This window comes from Nelusetta ayraudi, unplaced genomic scaffold (assembly GCF_046127955.1).
Source record: "Nelusetta ayraudi isolate G7.1 ecotype Tasmania unplaced genomic scaffold, CSIRO-AGI_Nayr_v1 ptg000048l, whole genome shotgun sequence".
Lineage (NCBI taxonomy): Eukaryota > Metazoa > Chordata > Actinopteri > Tetraodontiformes > Monacanthidae > Nelusetta > Nelusetta ayraudi.
The window spans coordinates 13,591,421-13,616,827 of record NW_027466098.1 but is presented as its reverse complement, the minus strand read 5'-3'; the positions used below and the strand labels follow the sequence as shown (position 1 = coordinate 13,616,827).

The window sequence follows — 25,407 nt, the reverse complement described above, 5'->3', positions numbered from 1 at the left end:
AATCTCATGTATCTCATAAAACAGTCTGCCTTTACGCGTAGTGAGTGCTTTAATCCGCCAGAGAGTGTACTTGAGTAAATTACGCTACGTGAGAACCAGTAACGACACCCCGCCGCTTGGGGGCGATATGTTTGATGGAGCTCGCTGGAGATTTCTTTGTGTAGAAGAAGAAAAGCCCGCTGTCTGTCTACATTCTGCGGCTTTTTCGGTTCACTCGGTCGGGGGAAGGACCGAGACCTTTGTAACGTCAGGTGGAGTTCACTGTGCTTCGACTCCAGGTCACTGGGCATCTGGTGCAATGTTAACGCTGGGCTGAAACTAAACATCCGCTGGCTTTTATACATGACAGGTAACTTTATTTTTGTTTTTTCCACGTTACATTGTTGGAGTCATCTTGCCTACTAGCCTAGCTAAAGCAAGAGTTGCTCGTCCCGTGGCTGACTTACGGCTGCTTTGATAGCTTCACGCCAGTGGTGACTTGCCATTCCAAAAAAAATGAGGAAAAAATGCTGTCAGCCGAAACCGACTTATGCTCAACAACGCGGAAGCGTCACTGTTTCGGCAGTGTAATGTTACACTCCCCCCCCTCTGCGGGCTTATTTCACTTCATTTCCTCGTTAGCCGATGTGTCTTGCTAGCTTTCTTGGGGCTTGCTGCACGTAGAGCGACCAGACGCCGAGGTATCTCACTTTTGTTTTTTGCTAATCTCATTACTTTCCTCATCGGTTTGCAGACATGGGAACCTGGCTTAAATGGGGGTTTAAATACTTACCGAGGTTTAAGCTCCGGTTTAGCTGTTTTAACGACAGTGAAGCTCCATTCATTCACAAAAGAGACCTGCACTCTTGGGAAGTGACAGTTGCGTACTTGTAATGAAGTTATTGCTGAGGGTCGTGATGTTACTCACGGAAATAGTAATTTCCTCCGCCCTCATAACTGCTGTTTCGTCTTCACTGCGAAAAGCCAAATGGTACAGAAGACGTGGGAGCGATGTTGTTTTAACCTATTGAATTTTCATATTTTCGTGCCTGGGCCCAACACAGTGTCTGACCCGTTTATTTGTAAATTTCAATTTCAGTAGTAATCCTCTGTCATAATCAACAACCAGGTATTAGTGGTATGATTTCCACATACCTGAGTGTCCTATTTTTCGTCAGAGCTTCCGATGAAGTTCTTCCTGAATGTGTGAAACAATGTTGTAGAAATATCAAAAACAATAATTAGGTTAAATTATATGTTTTGATGAATTTCAGTTGCGTACATGTATTGCGTTATATTTCATTTGATTGTCACGTCATTATTGATACACTTGTCTCTATAATGGATGTCCAACATGTAAGGTTTTGGTTTTAGTTTTTCATTTTTAAATGTCAATGTTATTCAGGCCACGCAAACTACAGTGCCGCCGAATGACTGAGTAAAATCCAGATTTCAGTGGCATTGACGGCCACAGTGTTAGTGATGGAGATTGTCACTGATGGAGGTTACTATCCAGGTACACGAGGTTAGAGGAGAGCCCAGGGTCGCTTGGCAATACAGTGAGACAATGACAATAAAAAAAAAACAACCTGGAAGTATAGAAATAAGTTGGAGGGCTGCTCATCTATGAAAGGCGTAGGCGCTTCGTGTACGCTAATAACAGGAGGCAGGTTATTAGCGTAACACACACACACAAACACACACACTACCTCCCATCTTATTAATAAACAGTAATACTGTTCTCCGTGAGCGACAATTTCTGCACGATCGTGCAAACACGATAGCCAAAACTATCGGGGAATTGATTTGCCGGACCTATCTGCTCTCTCCTCTCCAGTGTGCACCAGTCATGGAGTTCAAGAACTTGGTGACCTTGTGGATACTCTGCCTGTGTCTGGTTGGAGAAAGTTGGGCTGAAAAACCAAGTTCATCCACAGCAGACAGTCAGGTTGTCGAGAACGGAGTTTCGGGTGAGTGTCGTGTCTTTTGTTTTGTCTTGTGCCGTTTCTATTTCTTTCACGGCATTTACTTTGTGTTGCGCTCACACTTCCACATGTATCCACCTGTTGAGCTCAGCAGATGCACACTACTGACTGTCAGCGAGTATATTACTGTGCGTGTCACATCTTGGTGATTTTTTTTTTTTCTTCGTGAACTATATGTGGCCATGCTGAGAATAGTCCAGCTGGCATTCTCCATTAAGCCCTGTCCTCTGAGTCAGATCAGGCTAACTGCTCAAACCAGCTTATATAATGGGTGAATTAAGGAATGCGCGGCAGTTTTCTACACAGTATCATTGTGTAGACGGTGACAGGCTGGGATGTGTAGTCCTGACCAGCGCCACAACTTCTCAGAACATAAATAAAAGGGCTTGCGTGTTTTGTGACACTCCGCCGAACTCCAGCAGTTTTGAACAGCGTCTCGTTTTTTTGTTCACTGGCTTTTCTTCAAGCCCAATTGTTTAACATGTCGGTGCAGTCTCAGTAGCCCTTCTTGCCAGGACATCTTTTAATGAGCTTTATGACTGTGTTCATATCTTGGCACGCTCTGAATTCATGAAGTGACACGGTAATAATACGGACGGTGATTCCCAGAAATAATTTCCCAATTTGAAAAATACACTCTAAACTGCTCTGCCGTTCTTGCAGTAAGACACAATTTAAAACACACAGCATGGGCTGTTTGAGGAAGTGTTCCTGAGCTTATGTAGTAACGTCCTCAGACGATCATGTGTTTCAACAGTAGTAATTGCCCCACCCCCTGCTTCTGAAGGACTCCTTTTAAACCCAAGAACCATTCTGTCCAAAGTCTGAAGAACAAATCTTGCAGTCTGTTACGAAAGTGGAAGTAGTCTTTTTAAGTAGAATATTTAGTAATAGTGACATGCAGTTGTTGCAATTTCCGAAGCGTTTTTTGTTACCACACACTTCCAAGTTATCATGTCTGAACAGGGTGGTCAAACAGGAAGTGTGCAGCTCTATTGGATTTTAAATATACATTAAAGACGCACATTAGTGCACAGCAGTGTCAAGGAGGGAAGTCTTCATTCTGTCAAGGTCATTTTGTCTTTCTTCCTTATTTCGATGTGACATGTACTCCTCCAAAAGGCAGCAGTGCATCGTAACTGCTCTACTTAAGTGGCGACAGAGATATGGAGTTCACAGAGCACGACTTGCGTAACACGAGCTCTTACAAAAAGCAGGCTGCCTGGTATGTAAATATCTTATCTTATGCCTCGGAGGTTTGCAAGCCAAATGAGTAAGCTGGGCCGAGTTAGAGCATGAGATCGTTGCAGGTGGTGGGATTTCACCAGTGTGGCCGTCATTCTTTCTTTTCCATGATAGGTGTGAATGAGTAGCACCCACTGCCTTTGCGTGCTGTTTTTTTTTTTTTAAAAGCTGGATTCCAGTATTCTATGCAAAAAAAAATGAACCAGGTTAAACGAGTGTTGTAAATCACGGCTTCGCAGTTTGTGTCTACTTGTTTAATGTTGAGCATTACAAGTTTGTTTCTTCCAAGCTGAACTCACCACCTCGGTGGCAGCCGTACTAATGGATGTGGTTTCAGACACTGTTCCTTCCCTGAACTGCTAGCACTGCCTGTCATAACATGCGCTTCCGCAAATAAAAGAAAACAGGTATTGGTTTAATGAGCAGATCTGTGGGAGGGGTCAGCACATGACAGATGCCAGCACATTGCTAAACAAACACCCGAGGTTCGCCGCCACGCTGTGGTGTGGGTGGCAGTAATTAGCGATAATACCGTATCCACAGAGATGTACGTGGCCTGACGGTTCTGAGCGAGCAGGCAATTGGATTTGTGCGTCCATCACAGGTGATGTATTGTTTTGAGACGGCCGCTACCAAACACCGTGTCAAGCCCTAAACGAGGCAAAGCCCGAGATCCAAAAGCCTGTTCTTTATGATCAGTGTTTAATTCGAAGACTGCGTGCGCTCCCTCTAGTAAAAACCAAGCCTAGGAAGTGGCAGCGCTCATCTTCATGTGGGTGAGCGAGGCCTGTCCTCCCACGCACTGTCACCTTCCTCTTTTGTGGTTTTAATGCAGCGAAACAGCACATTGGGTTTGACACAAACTCCCCTCAAAACCTCATCCAACCCGGAGAAGCAGCCATTGGCCCTGGAGCCTCAGAGTATATTACCTTTAGATTTGAATAGCACGTTCAGCTGGAGAGACGTGGAGAAAATGAAATGCAAACACCCCTCCAGAATAAAACCATCCTTTGTTGAAGCTTCACACCGTAAAGGAAGTTCATGGACGATTCATATTTATTCTGTTGAGTTTAAATTGTGTCTGAACACGGTTTTAAATATGACTTAAACAGCAGGCATGGAGAATGTTTTGTGCCATTACTAATAGTTAGGAAGTCAGTCCTAGTCCACAATTCTGCATGCACAAATGTGAAGTGGAAGCTTGAAGCCTCCTGCGCAACACAATAACAGCTTTTCAGTGAAGCGGAGGCCGCCAGGTCTGGTCTGTCTTTTCCGTGAGATTTTTTTTCAAAAGCTGCGTTGGAATGCAGTCGTTCCTCTCCAGTTTGCAAAGCTCGTTTGGTAGGTGACTTGCAGCTTCGCTGAAGCTGAACACCTGTGTTCTGTGGCACTAAATGGAGACTTTAACACTGGACATTCACTCAACCCTGTCGGTGTGCGCGCACTGCACAATATAGACAAGGTTTCTTCTCGGTAGGAGTGGCGGCGTTATTGGGAGGGGGAGGCTAACAAGGGGTAGTCAACTTGGAAACTACTCAGTTATACAATCGTCTGTCATGCGAAAGAAAATGCATTGTTCACTTTTCTGACACTGATCAGACATTTGAAAGGAAAGCTGAGGCAGTCCAGCTCAGCACTTTGTGTTATGGCTTTTCTTCTTCCTTTTAAAGAGGCACAAAAGGTCAAATGCCATTGCACTCCTTGGAACAATCGCATCATGATCTAACCTCAAGATAAGCATAGTTTTAGAGTTCATTCATTTATACCAACAAATAATACTGGAGAATAATACCTTGTAACTTAAAAAGAATTTCAATCAGTGTGTTATTTCACATGTTCCTTTTATAATTATTAATAATAGACATTCAAGCGTGGCCTTTTGCCTCGTCAGCGTCACTCACTGACCACTTTGTCCGCCAGATTTCTGCCGTATTGACGAGCCGCTGTGCAAGAACGAGAATGCCGTCATCAGCTTTGAGGCGATCCGCAACATCCACAAGCAGATGGACGACGACGCCAACGGCAACGTGGACGTTGCGGAGACAGACGGCGTGAGTACCAGCGAAAGGCATCGTCGGCAGGGGTGGACGCCCTGTTCAATACGGTGGTCTGGTCACCAACTGGACACACACACACACACACACACACACACACACAGATATATGCATACATATATATATATATATACATATATATATATATATATATATATATATATATATATATATATATATATATATATATATATATATATAGTTTTGATTCACATTGGGGAATGTGGTTGACGTTAGGCCAGTGCAGTTACGAGCGACATTGCTGCAGTCGCCTGCCCATTCAAATAGACAATTGGTGCATTAATAGAGGCAAAGAGGCAAGTGCAGATTAGTGAGTATTTATTACATCTGTGGTGGTTTTCAATTGATGAATAGGAAGCTCATAACAGTTAAGGAGACTTTAAACAGTAGTGCCGCCTCACACTATGTTGCAGAGATTTCTTCTTTTTTTTTTGCAGAGATTTCTTTATGACCTGCTGAAGTCTGTTATTGGCTCCTGGGTTCACTCACATTTTAACAGGACCCGCTCATTTGCCAGTGCATGTGCCTCCAGGAGAATTCTTCACCTGCAGTGCACAGCATCTCTCTCCCCTGTAGTGAAACTCTCCCACACAAATCTGTCAAGAAAGAAAAAGCATCATGACTTATTACTGTCTTCCACCCATGTTGCATGAGTTGGCTCCTGTGGGAGGGGGAAATGTTTTTTCGCAAAGCCTGGCGACTGAGAAAACCTACATTACAGTGGGCAACCGACTGCAGTGTGCGATTCCATTGGGCGGCAATCGACCAATGCCGTTCAAATGGTATTGGCAGGTTTCGTGTCATTGTTTCCTTTTCTGTGTCTAATGAAATGTCATGTATTTTTTTAACAACAGCTAGAAAATGAATTGAAGAGGGACGGATTGTTTGAATGCAATTTTGGCAGGACTTAAATGCACAATTACAGTTTCTATGGTTTTCAGTGAAAATTATTTGTAAGGATTTTCAGTAATACTCAGGTTTGAGAAACTTAAACTGTACAATACAGCATTTGCGGCAAGTTCGTTTCAGTGTACTCAAACACCATGTTCTGAAATTGAAAATTGGTGCAGCTTTGAAAAATAGTTGTGCACAGCGCAGGTTGCAGCTGTGTGTATGGACTGAAAAGTGTGAGAGAGGAAGCTGTCTGTGTGGAGCCACAAACCATTAAACTAAACATGTGGGTCATTGTGTTTTTAGCGCTACTGACGTTCTCCATTTTTTTTAAGGAAGTGAAGCGACCCCCAAACACAGGACATGTGAAATTAATTTTTCTGCTTTATTAGTGGTGGTGGTCAATCATGACCAAAGTAAAGCGGGTCACAGTGGTCCCAATGAATCAGGAACCCATATAACAGGAAATGAAGCAGTTCATTTACTGGGACAAACCCAGCAGAGGTGTGTTTGGCATTTCTGGCTATTTTCATTCCGGGTGAGCAGCACCGCAGCACAGGTCAAACCAAGCTAGGATACTAAAATGAGTTGTGTGCGTCGGTCTTTCCTAGGAAGCTCTTCTAAACATAATTTTCTTGCTTTAGTTCCTGCGGGAAGACCTGAACTACCACGACCCCAAGGCCAAGCACAACAGCTTCCACGGAGATGACCAGTTCATCAGCGTGGAGGACCTGTGGAACGCATGGAAGAGCTCGGAAGGTACGGCCCTGGCCATTTGTTTCACATCAGCAACTACACAAGTGCTCCTTTCTCTCAGCTGGGCGTGTGCTTACACGAGAGTGTCGGCCTGTGTCGGAAACAAACAAAAAAAAACTTGTGGTATGCTGGACGCTGACAAGGTTGTGCAAAGCTTGTGTGGACAGGGCTTCCAGATAAATCTCATACATCATGGTCTGTAGATTACTGGAAGGGTGAGGAGGAACAAAGAGCCAAGTTGTGCTGTAACTTCACTCGAGGTGCCGATAAAGTGTGTTGTGTTTGGACCTGCGACGGCGGCTCAGGAGGCGGAGCAGGTTGCCCGATGGCCCGGTTGTTTCCCCACCCCATCCCGGTACTGGTGTCTCTGTGTTCTTGGGCGATCCCAGTACGAATGTGGAATGAATGTTGAGTGGCGGTGGGCGTGTCTGGCTACAGATGTTGCTCGCCACCACCAGCGTAATGGTGACCTTGACCTTTTTTTTTTGTTCCGATACATTGTTCTACATTGCAATTATAGCACAGACTTTTATTTTCCTCCAAATCTAGTTTGCTCTATTCACAGTACGTCATTGGCACAACTGTTGCTTCGTTTTGATCCACCTCAATGACGTGGAGCCACACCAAACAAACAAGTCTGTCAGTGTCTTTAGTTTACGCCACTATAATGTGAAAACCAATCGCCAGCGTCTTTAGAGATTTTACTTCCTTTTGATATTGAAATTTTTGCACCGAACATTTCAGTCGGTGCCACAAATACACCTAAGTTTAGCACCCAGGCCAAGCCGCCAGTATGAATGTGGTGTGAATGAGTAACGGCTACCGTGAGTCATGAAAACGCTGTATAATCCCAAGCCATTATTACTGTTGTCGGGAACTGTAGCAGGATCACCGGGGTCACGTTGAGAACTGGTGGCGAAAACAATGTGTTTGACCCAGTTTCGGTGTGAAACCACCATCGGAGCCGGTTGAGTTTTTTTTCCATCGTGGCAGCTCAGCTCAGCGTGTTGACACACTGTCACTCTCCACCGTCGTTCTTCAGCTCGTCCAGACTCCTGCATATCTCTGCCCTAGTTCAACCTGATCGGTCACCTCGCAGATTAGCCGAGCGGTCTTGTCATCTGGCGCTGCCGGTTATCACTGACATAGTGCACATCGCCCAGTCTGTCAGCACAACATTAACATCCGCAGTCTCACCTCCTTCACATCAACTGTGCCGTGATGTAATCTCTGAGAGCGCCTTTCATGCACTGCGCGTCTGGCACTCAGATCTGTTCGCAGCCCGTTTCCTCTGGCTGCCGCCCTCACTCTTTTTCTTTTTTTTTTTCTTTTTTTTTTCCCCTCTGATTGCTCAGAGACGCCACACTGCAGGTTCTTGCTGCCGTGCTGGCAATTCTGTACATTTGGAAACTGTTGTTTGTGCAGGTGGGCAGAGCGTCTGCACGGAAAATAGATAGGACTTCATAGTAGGGCCGGGCAAACACATTTATCTTTCTCAGGTATCTGTAATTATCTATAATTCTGGTGGCAAAGTGGTGGAAAAGCTTTTATGTCTAAAGTGAGAGTGTTGAACTGCTGGCATTTCCTGTTTTGAATCTGTTTAAGGCAGCATTTCTCAACTGGTGGGTCACGGAACTGTTTTGATCAGGTCGCAGCATTATGAGCAGTTTCCCTTGTTTTATAAAAGGGATTTTAAAATATATGTGTTTATGTATGTTATTATATATTATAGTTTGTCCATATGATGATTATGACTGGATGACGGTATTCTGTGTTGTTGCACTATTTTTTTTATGTTTTTGTGGAGTGAATTTTAGTGTTGTGAAATAAATTTTAGTCATGACTTCATGATAAGGCCAAAAATTGTGGAAGCTAAATCTCCACCAGTTGAGGACCGCTGGTTTAAATGGTTTTGAAAACAACAAATATCTCACAGGATCAACTTGATTCCGTGTGCATGTTTGGAGAAAACTCTCTTCAGAAGTGGGCTAAAAAGGGAAACCAGTATGTGTGCAAGTTAATGTTTAACTTTTTGCTCTACTTGGTCTGCATGTGTTGCTTCCCACTGAAACACATGACCAGCTGTCCTGATCAGCTGACTGGCTCCATGACCCTTTATCTAAACAATCTGCCGCTACACATCACTGGGCTGCGCTTTGTTTCGTAATGAGCTTAAGGTTGGCAGATCGCTCCCTCGGGTTTGTCTGCGAACAGAGATGTCCACAAACATTGTGAAATGAACAGAAAGGTTTGAAGACATTCTGATGCAATGTGATTACACGCATGCTGTCATGTTGTGGCCGTGCCGTGCATAAAGCTGTCGTATTGTTTCGATTTCCTCTTAGTGTACAACTGGACGGTGGACGAAGTGGTGGAATGGCTGATCACCTACGTGGAGCTGCCGCAGTACGAGGAGGCGTTTCGCAAGATGAACTTCAATGGAAGTGTCATGCCCAGGTAAGATATGTCACGACTGTAGGAATTTTATGACATTTATTATTTATTATTTTATTAATTTGTATGAATTCTTTACATGTTTGATGCTTTGTACATGAAACTGTGATTATATCTTTTATATTTAATTGTTGTTATAAGGTGGAGGCTTCAAATAAGCCCGCTGTGGTTTTTGCCTCCCCCTGCACTGTTACATTATTATTTGTTATGTTTATGTATACTTTTTTTTTTCTAATTGTGCGAAATAAATAAAATCAAAAAATCAAAATACAGTGCGCATTTATACTACGGCGCAATACACTGATAGTAAAACGTGCCTTTCTAATTTGGCTGACTGTTGCGCTGACAATAATTTATTTTTAACTGCACAGATCTCTTATCAGCTGACATCAAGGCCGCACCGTTTTATCTTGCAATTTTCTCCGGAACATCCCGCTGCTGCGCCTCCCTAGAAAAACTCTCGTGCTTTTATGGTGACGGCGCAGTGAATGCTGCTAATCATGGCGTTTTATCGCCTGTCGCGTTTCCTCTCTGTCTCACAAAATGACCTTGTCTGTTCGCCACCAGGCTGGCCGTGAAGAACACCACCCTGACGGTCTCTATTCTGAAGATTCTGGACCGCAGCCAAGCGCAAAAGTTGCAGCTCAAAGCTTTGGACACGGTGCTGTTCGGTGCACCGCTAAGTATGTTGCTTTTTATGTGTGCGTGTCAATATCGTATGTCCTGTGAATACACAAGCTATTTATTCTAGAGAGACTCCCAATGAAAAGAACCATCATTTTCATTTCACTAAATCTACTAAAATCTACCAAGTTATTGTTTTTTTTTTCTTATTATTTCCTTAACAAACAATACCTCTACCTGCAAGCACACACACTTACTTAAGAAAGAATTGGGGGCAAATGATTTATATACTTCTACCACACTTCTGTGCCTGGAGGAACAAATAGATATACATCTTGTTAAACCTGCTTTTTCTTGCATGACATCATTTCTGCTGGCTGCATCCCGGTGCCACCTGTATCATTTTACAGGGGGCTTGGGATGTGTGCTGAATTTGAGGCCATGCTGCTTAGTATTCCCTTCTGCTGTACGCACACCCCTTTGTGTCACAAGACAAAACCTCCCTCTCATCCTCTCACTCCTTTCAAGTGTGACAGATCATCTCTTGAGAAAAAAAAATCCTGTGCTTCTTGGCTCGTTATCTGTCTCTTTGCTCCCTTTTAGTGATCAGAGCATCAAGAAAGAATGGGGTGTGTCTCTATTTTATTTTTTTTACAGTTCTTGTTAAAACAGAACATCTGGTCCATTTTAAGTCCTGTTTTGTGCAAAGTTCACTCATAATATGCATCTCTGAGTCAAAGAACTCCCCAGAAGTGAAAGTCTTTTCTCCCTCTTCCCTCTGATCTTTTGCTTCTTTTCCACTCCACTCTGGACACTGATGTCTCTCCCAGTGGAGTAGAGCACTCCAGGCCATGTGTTGTTTTCCTCTCCTTGGCTTCCTCATTTTTTTTCTCTTTTGCCAAGGCAGCTCCAGTAAATCAAACATGTGAGGCCCAGCAAAGCTTCAGTTTTAGGAGGAGACTAAGCCCAAACTAAACATGCTTCTATCTGGATGTCTATTGATTTTTTGTTTTTGTTTTTGGTCAGGGGGGGCTGGGTAATAAATCACCCTCGGCTGCTTCACTGCAGTCCTGGATGAAGAACACAGATCTTAAAATAGGCGTTACATGGCTCCTTTAATGTGCCTAAGCATCTGCGATTGAAGTCGCAGGATGTAGACTTGAAAGGGAGCTGATGAGATCAGATGTAACGTGAGATGGCAGGAGAGCGAGAGAGAAAGAGAAAGCAGCGCTGGAATTGGAAAAGGGGTGTGTGTGGCGGCCTGCGTCTGGCATGTGTCATTATGGTCGTGTTTTGTTCGAGTCGCACAACCCGAGGAAGCGAGCGCTGTCTGGCTTTGACAGCCTCTCGAAGCCACAGGGTCCCGCCGGTCGGCCTGATACACAGCAGCAGCATTTTAAGACACATCTTACACAACAGTTGTGTAATAATTAACCCAGGAACACACGGGTCCAGTTATTTCCAGCACTGTGCTTAATTAAATGTCATTCACGCTGCCTTTGTGGTTTTGCTGAAAGGCAGCGAACAAAGTGTGCGGGAGTGGAGCGGCTCCTTACATGTTGTAAGGACTCCTGCGTGTAAGTGAAAAACGGATATAAATGCGAACAAGTCGTCCAAGTCAAATCCAACACATTTCATGAAGTCAAGAAGTCAGAAGGGCAACGTTTGATAACTTGCGGGTGGTTAAATTTGGATATCCTCACCTGATTTTGCTGCGAGTTTTGAATCAATAATGTCCTCTAAATACCAGCACATGAAATATATCTAAAGTCCAGGTTGTTAATTTGCATACAATGTCAAAGACAAGTGAAAACACATCATCGCACTGGATTTATATCTCTTTTTTACGAACAGTGAGACTTTATAAAACTTGTCGAAGAGATGTGTCCTCAGGAGTTGCGAATATATTTGGGAGTTACTTACTATCATGCAACAGGAGCTTGTTACAAAAAAATGTCTAAAATTCTGAGGGATACAAACTCTGCATCATCTCAGTCACCATAATCTGACTTCCCTTTTGTCCCAGTCCAGGAAGTCCTTGTCATTTTTGACACCACCTCTTTCCTGCTCTGACTTTGTTGGTGCAGTTGCTTCGCTTCAGTCGGAAAGAAACGTTTTTGCTGACTCGCCAGATGATTAAGTGGACCCCACTTGGACGGAACTGCATTAAACTCGATGCTGGGAAAATATGAGAGCGCGCTGTGACATTTAGCAGTTTGAACCGACTTCGCTCGTATTAGGAAGAATTGCCGCTGGGATTCTCCAGCCATCATCCCCTTCCAGTGTGTTTATGGCTGCTGGTTGCCGCACTGGAATAGGCTGTGTTAAGCTGCGACAAGCTATTTGCGTCGCACCGCAACCCGCAAAGTATTACTCGGCCATTTACGAGCACGCCCGTCACTCACCTGACTGACACGAGTCTCCTACTCTCTCGATTTCTTTTTTTTTTATATATATATATATATATATATAGATTTTACTGAACAATCTAAAGCGTCGTCCCTGTGTTCTTTTTTTTTTCTCTCTTTCTCCCAGTGAACAGACACAACCACCTGAAGGACTTCATGCTGGTGGTGTCCATCGTCATTGGCATGGGCGGCTGCTGGTTCGCCTACATCCAGAACCGCTACTCCAAGGACCACATGAAGAAGATGGTGAAAGACCTGGAGGGCCTGCAGAGAGCCGAGCAGAGCCTGCACGACCTGCAGCAGAGGTGAGCGTCCTCCCACCCGCCTCCAATGCACACTGTACATGCACCATTTTGAAAGAGGCCCCTCTGATATGCAGATAGAATCGCAGCACTGGCAGATAAAAAGAGAATCTAATAGTCGAACTGAAATATCACCGCGTTGGCCGCTGCTTGGCTAAAATTCTTTTGTTTCGAGGGGGAGTCTGGATAAAACGTTTTTCCTGCTAATGTATAGCACCACCTGTGTGTCACTTTGAAAACAGCCCACTCCTCAAACAGTTGAAGCAGGTTGAAGTGGCTGCAGGTGCAGGATCGTCTGCATTTCAATTCCAACCCGTCTTCTTTTTCGTGAGGAGTTTGCATATGGTTCCCAGTGTCTGCGTCAGTTCTCCCTGGACACCTCGCCTTCCTCCCACATTCCAAAGACAAGCAACGCCGGGATAACTGCCGTCTCTGAAGTGTCTGTAGGTGTGACGAATGCGAGCGTGGACGTTTGTTTGTGTCTCCGTGCGGCCCTACGAGAAACTGGGCGGCTTGTCCAGGCTGTAACCCCGCCTTCAACCTGCCGGGATTGGCCGCAGCATCCCTGCCACTCCGAGTTCTGGAGAGGCTATGATAGAAAAGGGATGGCCTCAAACTGCTGAACTGAGCAGCTTCAGACTGGTTTCAGTCAGTCAGCTGATGCAGAGTTTTGCAAGTTCTGAGAGGACAATGTCAATAGGTGGCATGTAGGGTCACGCAGAAGCTGCTTGTAGTCAATAGTCCATTGGAAAAACACAGTGCTTAAATGGTGAAATTAGTGTAAAATGTTAAATTTAAAAAAAGGGAATTCTAATAAATTAAAATGGGAAGAAGAGACTGTTATTATAGAATAGGAGAGAGACTATTGGACTCTATTTATTCGAACTTTAAACATCAAAAAATGAATACATGTTCAGCTGAAACACAGAGGGGAGCCAGAGGCTCCCCTCTGTGTTATTCACTTGTTTCATGTGGAGGAAAATCATCAGCAGACTGAACAAATAGTGCAAAGGTCCTTATAGAGGAGTGGCACATATTTACAACTGCAGCAACCACAACAACAGCAGTTAAAACCCAGCAGCTACATGCAGAAATACATTGCCCACTAATTAGATTTGGGTTTATGATGGAAGTAATTGCCACAATCAAGACGGACGTCTTCAGAAGCAAATATTAGAAGCGGGGAAACATGAGTGAGACGTTGAGTGAACAGTAGCCCGCACACCAGGTTATCACCCAGCCACCAGCTTCCCCTCTATCAGCCGCATCCGTATTGGTTTGTTTGCAGACACAGTTTATCTGTGTCAGCTTAATTCCAAACATAAACAAAGTCCGCACTGCTGAGCAAAGCTGGTGAATGGTGTCCAACTGCAGCATGGGAGAGGAGAGACTCTGAAGTTTGCAAAAAAAAATTAACAGACAAAAGTTAAAATAAATATTCCCAGGAAATAGCAATTATCAACAGATCACTAACTTCTCATTTCCCTCATAAAGAAAGAGAGAAAAGTCCATCCTTTCCTTTTTTTTCACTCCACTTTAGAGAAAACAAGCACGAGCATCACTGGAAATTAGACCTTTGTGATGTCATAAAGGGAACTGACACCTCTGGCATGTTAGTGACACCCCTAACAAAGGGTTTGTTTTGCTGTCTTGACACCATATTGACATACATGTGGAAGACACTATTTGGCTACAAACAGAAACTTAAATCCTGTTCTGAGTAATTATGTCTGTCAGGAAAAAAGACCAACAAAACTGTGTCAAACAGGTGTAATATATGTCCTCTAAAACCAGGAACATCCTCGGAGTTGCTGCTCAGACGATGAAACTGCTCCGTCAAACGTGATGTTTTACACGTGAAGGTTCCCTAGCGAAGGCGCAGTCATGTGAGGGCTCGTTTTAAGGTATCACAGGAAATTATTACCAGTTGTGAGGAGGTGGGGGGAGAAAAGAAAATTCTATTTTGGTCTTGTTAATGCCTTGAGGAATTCTCAGAATGTGTTTTCAAACATGCCTGGCTTCCTCCGATTCCTTTAAAGGATTCTGGAACTTCTTCGTCCTTGTTCAGGTATTTTCAGTAGCTGAGGGTCGGTTTGTTCTGATGGTAAATGGAGAGAGACAGTTTATGGTGTTAGTTTTGGGGTTCTCGTACAGGCTCTTCATCATGGCCGTAGCTGCGTTATTTAGTTAAAGACCACAGACCCCCCTGCAAGTATCACAGATGCTTGTAGGTTATCGATCAGAACCTAATGTACATCTGTCGGTTAGTCAGGGACTAGTTTTCTCCACAAGTCACACGTAAAGAAAAACTGTTTGATGTCATGTAGAATCGGATTTGGCCCGGAGGCTGTTGGTACAGGAAAACTGATGGGAGTGTTTATAATAGAAAGTGCTTGGACTCTGGGGACTCGATGTTTGTTTTATTAAAAAGCCAGAGACTGGCTCAGTGCTGTAGACTGGGCAGAGCGCAGAGCAGTGACAGACGTCTGGAATCGCCAGTACGAGGAATCCTTGTGTTGATGCGAAGGAGGCGTCAGCCGAGAAGTAGACGAGCTGTTTGCAGTTCATTTTTAATTCCAGATTTACCCACAAAAATACACTTTGAACAACCTCGGTGCACTGCCTTTCCCACGACCTGCGCCGCCTTTGTGAGGTCTTTTCCGTCGAAGACCTCAGCGATAAGTGTGAGCTGTTTGTAAAAGCAGTAGGAAGTCGAAAGTCGGGTGGGGGCCGAATTTCCTGCGAAATACCAACCAAAACCATGAAGGTCAAATTTTCCTCCCCACTATTCTAACCCATTTCCTGTCCTTTTTTCCCAACAGATACACATTTTCATTGAGTTTTTAAAACTTCTAGCAAGTGGCAGTGTCTCCGTCTCCCTGTTTGATACACTTTGCGGACTATCGCAAAAGCATAGATTTGATCAAGTTATCTGTGTGGGAAAAAGCTTTCCCGCATGTGATTGAAGCGTGGTTGAAAGAGTGAATGCACAAATTAGGAGACAGAAACACTTTGCCAAGTCAGTTGTGACATAGCAAACATTGAATTTGCGCGCAGTTTCCTGTTTTGACTTTCTCGGATGGATTGAAAAGCCATTAGCGGTTTGCTAACTGAGCGTCATCCCTGCAAACCTCTTTCCATCTTCTATGGTTTGACAGAAACGCTTCCGAGTTGCATTACGCCACTAGTTCTTTCACAAAATCTCAAAAGATGTTGTTAAACATTGCAATCGAACACATGCACCTGTTTTCAAGTATACGTTTTAGTGCGTCAACCTGGAAGTATCTTGTTTATCAGAATGTGCGGCTCACCCCGCTTATCATTAAAGATTCACTGCATCTTATTAAGCTGGTGGATTCATCACTCGCAGGAGATTTTGAGCAGTCTGGCGAGTCTTGCAACCTCCAAAGTACGTGGCAAGCCTTAAGCTGCCGTGTATCAGGTTCCAAAGGGACTGTGTTTTATATTGTAGGTCAGCGTGACCAGCTAACCGCAGTGGATGTGGTTGAAGCAGAGAGAGGAAAGAGAGTTTGGGGTGAGGCGGCCGGGGTGGAGGGGGTGGGGATGTGTCCTCTGCCTGTGGTTCTGTCTCTGCCGTGCCTGTTCTCCCTGATCCCCGATGCCAGCTGCTGTCTTTCCAAAACCTTTGCAGCAGATCTGCGAACGGTATCGGGTAGCAGGCCTCAGTCACGGCTCCCCTATTGGGAGACGGCGGCCTGAGGCTTCCGCTGTCGCTGAATACCCCGGCTGCCTTTTTAACGGCGCTCTCTAACCCCGCCTCCACCACCACTACCACCACGCATGACCGTCTATTAGCGACGGGCGATAACACGAGATTTGGTATCGATCCCATACCAAATAAACACAGGGTTAGAAAGTATTGATACCGATACTTTTTTAATCAAGGTGATTGTATCATCAAATTGCTAAATCTGAATCAATCCCCCCCCCAATTAGTCAAAATCAAGAACAGACTTTGGGCTTTTTATTGAAATAGAAAATATTTGTCCGCGTCACCTTTTGCAACTTTAGAGCAGAAGTCTTCATAAACAGCTGCTTGTTTGGCCTCCATTCATTTCAAACAAAAAAAATTACATACAGCTTAATGGGCAAGCCTGTCGTAGTTTCAACATAGTTTTTTAATTAATTTAACCTTCATTTTACCAGCAAAGTCCCATTGAGATTTAAAAACCTCTTTTCCAAGAGAGTCCTGGCCAAGAGGCAGCAAAACCTAAAAGTTTCAGCAATTCACAATCAACAGTTACAGTAATACTATATAATATTATGACCTCTCCTCAGGCAGGCCGGACAGGGACACGCAGTGGGCCGGATGTGGCCCGCGGGCCATACTTTGCCCAGGTCTGATCTAAAGTGTTGATCTCATTTTGCTAATATCGATCAACGGCGATACCGACATAGGTTTCGGTATCATCAATATTTGGACCAGTATTCCCAGCACCCTGGCTGGGTGGCGGCGACAGCGATAAGGACGTGCTGATGGACATTAAAGATGTGACACCCCTCCCCCGATCCCACCCCTCAATGTACCATCGGTAACCGCTGATGGCGCGCTCGCCGCGTCCTTGCGAGCGCAGCGACAGTGTGTCTGCGCCCTGTGATCCCGGCTTTTTGTAGGTCAGTAGGGACGGCGGCATTTGGCGTCTTCTCAGCATCCGCCAAGTCTCTGCCAGCACCGCCGCACCGCAGCCGGACTAACGGTAGAGGTCAGGGTCGAAAGCATTAGCGGCGCTGCCCACCTCCCACATTTTCCATAGCTGGCCGTGGGATCGCCTTTCATTTCCCTGCTGCCCGGTGCATTAGTGTTCGATCCGGCGGGTGGGCGGGGCTTCTCAATAGTGCCGGAATCGCAGCTCTGCTTATTGTATTGTAGTTTATTCATTCATTCTCTCATTTATTTTTTGCTCTGTTTTATTTCTCGTTGCTTCTGTTTGTTTTGGTTTTGCCGTCGGTTTCACGTTCCGCTGCCGCTCCGGGAATTTCCAGAAACCTGTATTTTTAGGGGGATGCGTGTCGAACCGCCAGCAATTACGCCGCGGCGAGACTCTCAAACGCTTCCAGAGTGGACTTTGTTTTTAAAAAAGGCAGCGCTAAAAATACCTCTCCCGGCAGCAGCAGCATGTGAATACAGCAGGAGCACACAGAGCACTGTACTGGTCTGGAGTTACACACTGGCAGCTGTTCCCATTCCTGGCTGCGCTCCCTCTGATGTCAGTCTATTGTGGGCTGCCGAGCAGCGGCCCATGACTCGCTGCTTTTTCTTCCTGCGCCTTGGCCATTGTTTCCGGTCACGCGTGGCCGACGCGAGTCCCACGTTCCGTACATACGTGGCCCTCGCATGTTAGTACGTCACCTGATGTCTGAGAAAAAGTTTTTACGCTACCGTTAAAAGGTTTTGGGGTGACTGACTCAAGTCTGCATTGTACGCCATTCTAACCAGCTTCATGAAATAATCTAGTGGGTTAGGGTTATATATATATGTGTGTGTGTGTGTGTATATATACATATATACACATATACATGCACAAATATATACATATATGTATATATATAGGTGTGTGTGCGTGGATGTATATATATATTTATACATACATACTTACTGTACATACATACAAATGATAATTTAGTAGTAATGTTTTTTTTTTTTTTGCTCAACCAAGTCAGACAAGAGGGTCATTTTCTGTTTTTGCTGCTGTTGTCAGGCTGCAGATTGCCCAGGAGGAGCACCGCACCGTGGAGGTGGAGAAGGTGAACCTGGAGCAGAAGCTGAGGGACGAGATCAGCACGGCCAAGCAGGAGGCCCAGCGGCTGAGGGAGCTGCGTGAGGGCACCGAGAACGAGCTGAGTCGCCAGAAGTACGCCGAGGAGGAGCTGGAGCAGGTCGGTGGTGCAGGCACACGCACGTGCTTTAAACGTGCACTTTGAGCAACCGCTCAGCTTGTGAGGTGGCGACGCCACGAGCGCGTCTAGGTCCGTCGGATTCCCACCGTCTATAGTATGAACACGCCCACTCCAGTCTTTGATTGCCAAGAATTTGTCAGCGAGCGAGCGAGCAGTGCAGCCCACACAAGGGAGCGAAACACATGAATATTCGCTTGGAGGACCAACAGAGTGATGACACAGAGGCACTCAGATCACAGCTCGTGGTTTGTTTGCTTTATTATCATTCTTTTATCTTTATTTTTTTCAGTCACCGAGTCCGTCTGTTGGATTAGAAGCCTGAATAGGCTCTCGGGCCAGAGTAGCACTTGTGGCTGCAAACACACACAAGCAGCACTTTGCGTCAGGTGTTGTTTATGTCTTGCCATTTCATAGCAAAACAAATGACCGCATGCCTGACTTTTTAAATAGATCAACTGCAAGGAGAAATGTCTACAACACAAATGTCTCTGAATTGAAAATGATGACTTAAAAATGTGAATTTGTAGCAACCAGTGTGGCCATGAAACGGAGGTGCTGCTGCAGCAGTACAGAAGGCTTTTAACCGCGTCATCCTCCGGCCTCCACTCGTCTGCTCACGCGCTACATTGGTTGCAGGTGCGCATGGCGTTGAAGAAAGCAGAGAAGGAGCTGGAGTCACGAAGCAGCTGGTCTCCACCGGAGTCTCTCCAGAAGTGGCTGCAGCTCACCCACGAGGTAGAAGTGCAGTACTACAACATCAAGAAGCAGAACGCTGAGCGGCAGCTGTTGGTGGCCAAAGAAGGGGTAGGCACTCAAACACAAGGAGAAATCCTGCTGAACTTTTGAGTTATTTTAATTTTATTTAAGTATTTAATGATTTATTATTGTATTTTTTTTTATTTTTTTTTTTCTGTTGAAATGATACCCAGAGGCCCAATACTGAAAATGTTCCAAATATGTGTTTGGTTCGATTAAATAATAAAATAACTTTAGTATTGAAAAAAAAATGTTTTTAACCAAACTTCACAGCAGGAATAGACACAGACATGATACCAAGTGGGACATCAGAAAACATGGCTTAACGTTACCAATGCTGATGTGATCTTTTCAGGCGGAGAAGATAAAGAAAAAGCGGAACACCCTTTTTGGAACGTTCCACGTGGCCCACAGCTCCTCCCTGGACGACGTTGACCACAAGATACTGGCGGCAAAGTGAGGAAGCCTCAGGCCGTCCTTTTCTTAGATGTCCAGTGTGTAATATTGAGTTTGGTTTGTGATTTTTATATGGGCAAAAGCTTAATATACTGGCTATGAATACATTAATGAAAGTGTATAAAATGTAATTTAGTTTTCCTACCCTTAGAAGACCTCTCATACATATGAGAATTACATATAGCAAGGGTCTTGCTTCCAGTTCCTGCACTGTGAAATGGAACCACTTGATGTCGCTGGTTCTTTTTCAAAATCTCCAAACATTGCACACTTAACCTTACAGCCTTAACACACATGCACGCACTTCTTTTGTCACCCAGACAAGCTCTGGGCGAGGTGACGGCGGCCCTGCGGGAGAGGCTGCACCGCTGGCAGCAGATCGAGATCCTCACCGGCTTCACCATCGTCAACAACCCCGGCCTGCCGTCGCTGGCCCTGTCCCTCAACTTGGACCCGGCCTTCATGGGCGGCAGAGCCACACCGCAGCACTTCATCATGTCCGACGACATGGATGACATGGACGAGGACATGGTCCCGGGAACTCTGCAATGTAAGGGTTCATCCGAGTCGATTGGCCAGTCTGTGGGGAGTAGCAAACGAACCTCTAAATACTCCAAGACCCTGCAGGGGAAATCCAAAAATCAGTCCTCATGAGAATTTGGACCTGTCGGCAATTTGTCTAGCGAGGCTCACACGTGACTGCCATGGAGAGGAGTGTTTGTTTTACATTTGTATCATGTGTAACGTGTATTTTTGGCATAATTGTCTTGTGATTTTTGCACACAATTTCATAAATTGCTTCTTTGTTGACTTTCGGTTCTTTTTTTGGAGAGCAAAGACTTTTGTGACTTTCTTCTGGAAACTGAATTGTCAAGAAAAAAAATACACAAAGCTTTTGTGCTGAACTTATTTGTAGTGCTTTTGTCCTCAGATGTGCTGCAGACTCTTTTTTCCTGAAACCTGCTTTTATTTACTTAATTGCTCATTTAAAGAAGTTGAAAAAAAAAATCTAGAACACAACATACTCTAAGTTATGTACTAATAGATATTTAATACCAGAACCTTGTGTTATGATTCAGGTAGATGCCGTCTCATCTCATCTCTACGAGTGTGTTGCCATTCATCTGTGTCGCCTTGTGCTTTTTAAGAAGCTTTAACACATTCTGACCTTCCATCGTGACACCTGACACGTGCTAAGTTTAGGTTTGGCTAAACCGCAGGCTTAAGTTCCTCCGCCACCTTTTTTCCGGCTGCAGTAGTGAGTAAGTGTCTTGACATTAACCGCACTCCCTGTGTCACTCCTCTCCCTCCTCACCACCACCACCGCCGCCGCCGCTGCTGCTGGCACCCCTGGCTTGTCTCTCCTCTCTCTGCCTCTCTGCCGCCCCCCCCAAAAAACCTCCAGATGGCACCTGGCTGTCAGAGCGGCGAGCCAGCGATGTGTGGTCCGTCGGTTCGGACCATCAGCTGGCGCGGAAACTTCCTGGTTGGCCATTTAAAAAAAATCAACGTCCTGATCCGAACCCTAGTCTGGTGGCGCCCCCTGTCTCTCCCTTTTGGAATTAAATCCTCCCGTGGCTAATTCAGCTGTGATCTGACCATTAGCTGCAATCCATCAATCAAACCACTTTCCTCAACCAGATTCCCTTGCCTTTAGCTGCTTGCTTCTCACACCCTCCCCCCTGCTCCCACCCACATCTCAGCACCAAGTGCCTCCCTGCTTTCCTCCTCATTGTAATCTCTCACTTACCCTAATTGTAGACGGGCCTCTTCTTGTTTTATACTCTTAATAAGATCATTAGCATCTCCTCTAGTCTCCCGGTCGGCCTTCCCTTTGTCCCTAACAACAAATCCTGACTGTTTTCTTCTCCTCTTGACGCTGCTGTTGTTTTCTTTGTGCCCACAGCTCCCAGCATGATGTCTCTGCGCCAACGCCACATTGACCCCCAGCTGGCCATTGGCTCCCAGAGGTTGGTAGACAGCTGCCTGTTGTCCGGGCAGCAGCAGCAGCAGGGGGAGGGAACCCCGCTCCTGCCCAGGTCTAGCGCCGCTTTCAGGCACTCCCGCAGCCAGTCGTTCGGGCAGCTGGACTCCCTCCCGCAGTCTCCGCTCTCCCTGGCCGACCCTCAGCCCTGCGGCCTTAAGCCCCAGCCGCTCTCCTCTCTCTCCTCCTCCTGCCTGCCCTGCTCTGTGGGTGGCGCTCTAGGCCACCACTCTGCCCACACACACCACCAACACCACCACCACCACCATCATCTCTCTTTCCAGCCCCTGGACCCCATTCCTGATTTTACCTTCTCAGACGACTCCCACGCATACTCGTCACGTCGCGACAGTTCTGGGTATTTGTTTGGTTTTCCGTCCCCACTGACGTCGCATGTGCGTGGATTTTTACTCACTGACCTCCGTCACATTTGGTCCTAATGCACCCAGTTTGTTTTTGTTTCTACAAGTTCAGATTTCAAGTTCCTGCAGATGAGACACGGGTCCACATGACAGATACTTTAAACATAACACAGTACTTATGCTCTTATGTCCACCCCTAAAAATGTGATGTCTTTACTTACCTTCTGACAAGTGTAGATTTCTTCAGGATTTCCCTCTTTGTAAGCTTGCACACTAACACAAGTTGCTTTGTGGTACCTCAAGCTCCGTTCACTTTTGAGATCGGCTTTGTCACATTTCTTCAATTTTATCAAAGTTTTTCAAAAATTTAAGATACCCATATATATATATATTAACTTGTGAAATCTAATCTTATTTCCATTATCAAGAGAAGGGTAAATAAAATCTGTAGCTGTGTGTTGAGTGCCTTGGGTTCTCAACGCACAGGTGCCATTGTAATACCTGTGGCGTGATTCTTGCTAATGTATCGAGAACTGCTGCGCTATGGTTCTGTGTGTATGCCAAGTGTTTTTAAGGTGAGGTAAGTGTTCGGGTTAAAGTTAGGTTTTGGGTCACGGTTCGTTTAAAACGGCGGTAGCAAAATTCGACAAAGCAGCAGAAATCGACAAAACACCGGCTTGCGCTTCTTAACGTGTCATGGCCTTGCGGGTGGCGTGCAAGAGTGACGTTAACCCCCCATGTAGAATCTAAGCACTCGGCTTTAAGCGGACGTCCCCCCACCGTCCTTCCGCTAACTTCCTCTTCCTCCGCCGCAGGGACCTGAATCGATCCGACTCGGACTCGTCGCTGTCGCTCTCCCAGGCCGGCGACCGGCTCTCCGCCTACGGCTCCAAGGGCTACTTGATGAAGCCCACCTCGCTGGGTCACGGGCTGTCCGGCCGGGGGGACGACGCCATAGCCGCCGCCGCCGCCGCCGCGCTGCACGCGCACACCCCCAATGGCGGCAACCGCGCGCACGAGCTCAGCCCCTCGGAGCTGGTGTGCGACAGCCCCATTCTCATGAAGAGCGCCCACGGCCTGGAGACGTCGCCCAGCCTCGGCGACATAAACAGCCTGTCCGAGTCGTCCCGCTCGTTCAGCCCCAACTCCACCGAACCCGAGACGCCCTCGCCGACGGGAGCAGGGCAGCCGGGCGTTGCGGCGGCGGCGGCCAAGGGCGCCACCCGCATCCCGCAGCTGTCGTCCAAGAAGAGCCCGCTGGAGGAAGACAGCGGCTCCACGGGGGAAGACACGGATTCCACCGCCAGCCGCAAGAAACACACCTTCAAGATCTTTAAGAAACAGCGGAAATAAGGGGACTCTGGACAGCTTTTGGAGAAAAAAATAAATAGTTTTTTTGGGGGGGTGTTTGTTCGTGGCTAAACGATGGCACAAGAGGTTCACGTTGCGTCCTTTTGCAGGTTTTAAAATGAGGGGGGGGGAAATACTTAAAGAAACTGGACGGTGGAGGGCAACAACCTGTGGGTTTCACCTGCCCACGCCGGCGGTGAATATATGGGCAGCGGGTCGATTTGTACATTGGAATGTAAAGTGTTATTTATTCTGCAGGAAAGTGTGCCAGTCTCGAAGGGAATCTCGGCTCCCGGTTGCTTTTTTTTTGTTTGTTTTATGATCCTCTCTACCAGATAGCTTTTTGCATGTCTTCACTTTTGTTTGACTGTTACCGGAATGGTCTTAGTGTTTGCTTGGTCCTCGTTGTTGACCTTTTCTGACAACACTTACTGTAAGTGTTTCTTTTATTGCTACCTAGCCACCCGAGTCCAAAGTGAATACATATTACTTTCGCTCTGACTATTTTCTGTTTATTGGTGGCCGAGTTTTTTAACGGGTGGTTTTGCCATCGTCTTTATCTGCAGAGTAGTCGACAAATTCAGAAGATAGTAAGAAATAAAAATACTCAACTCATTATTCGGGTCTCGGATGTCGCTGCTGTCAGAACTTTATTTAGCAGCCTAGAACCGCAGTACGATGAAAAGAAGAGGCTTGGAGAAGAGGTCCTGCTGAACCTCGGTTTATAGTCGAGGAGGTTGCAGAAACACCCTCAGCAGGTGTTGGAAGATCATGAAGCAAAAATGTCACCAAATGTATAAAAACCAAAATATGTGAAAAAAGAACCACTGTTACTATTTGTATTCTGAAATTATGAACTTATATCATTTTGCCGATTTACAATGACTTAATGGTGAATGGAATTTTGACTTGTTACTTGAATTGCATTTTTATTTACAGCCTTTCAAAATAAAATAAGTATGTTTTTAAAAAAAAAAATGGATAAATGACATCCAATGTTCATCTTGGATGTTTTTCAAAGAGATACGTTTTTATCCCTCTACTTTTAATCCGAGTCAGTAATTTCTTTTCATGTTTTAGTTGGCTGGACATCGAGAATCAGCATTTTATCATTGAGAGATCGGTGCTGTTAAGGGCTACAGTCACAAGGCTAAATCATTTTCTTTTCCTGTCTAGATAGAAAGTTTTAGCTCTACTACCCCTACTTCCTTCTGAAATGTAGACCTAGCTAGGTTCACAGAAGCAGCAGATTCAACTCGTCAAAGTGCCAATTGACTGTTTTCACCGGAGGCCTTTTGCCTTTGTAGCACATTTGATCCCCTTTTTACATGAAAAAATTAAAATAAATCTAAAGCATCTATTGTCTGACGGCGAATGTCCAGGGGTATCGTTACTGTAACAGCATCCTCAGTCCCAGTATGTTTACGTCTGTTACAGGTAATTCTTATCCTCCCGTGTACCACGACAAAGAGCGGCATGCTGTTATGGCGGCGTCGCGCGAGAGAAGACCTATGCATTAGTAGTTAATCAGTAGTAGGGGAAATGACCGCGTGGGAGGAGTCCCTGTTCACTGAACAACCAAAAAGTGCTGCGAAAAAAGACAGGCGGCCTTGTCCAGCCTCACCATGTAACAGGCGCTTTGGATGTCAAAAGAAAAAAAAAATTTTTTTTCATTTTGGTGACCGCTCCAGATTGTGTCACTTTCCTAATGGTTTCAGTTGGTTTGTTTGTTTTTTGTTTTTGTAAAAGTGTCATTTGTACCTCTTTTGCACGACAGAGCTGTACATGGATTATGCCACCAGAATGTGTGAGTGTTCTGTGTGTGTCTGCTCCCAGTATAATGCACTGTAACGTTGATGCA

General features: G+C 45.5%; 1 protein-coding gene across 5 annotated transcripts; it reads left to right on the top strand.

The window, feature by feature from the left end:
- The first annotated feature begins 180 nt into the window (after window positions 1–180).
- Window positions 181–23,669, top strand: stim1a (stromal interaction molecule 1a). 5 transcript variants are annotated; one of them, XM_076036462.1, is made up of 14 exons: window positions 181–349; window positions 1,817–1,949; window positions 5,130–5,260; window positions 6,820–6,934; window positions 9,277–9,388; window positions 9,953–10,068; window positions 12,545–12,722; window positions 18,440–18,617; window positions 19,275–19,442; window positions 19,750–19,850; window positions 20,171–20,400; window positions 21,256–21,336; window positions 21,757–22,192; window positions 23,012–23,669. In XM_076036462.1, the coding sequence occupies exons 2-14, from the start codon at window positions 1,829–1,831 to the stop codon at window positions 23,547–23,549; spliced, it is 2,505 nt and encodes an 834-aa protein (XP_075892577.1). In that variant the 5' UTR covers window positions 181–349; window positions 1,817–1,828; the 3' UTR covers window positions 23,550–23,669. The 5 variants fall into 5 exon arrangements, with proteins under 5 accessions (XP_075892577.1, XP_075892579.1, XP_075892580.1 ...); XM_076036465.1 differs by having other exon boundaries at window positions 182–349; window positions 21,757–21,820; XM_076036463.1 differs by lacking the exon at window positions 181–349 and adding an exon at window positions 585–680.
- Window positions 23,670–25,407: the final 1,738 nt, after the last annotated feature.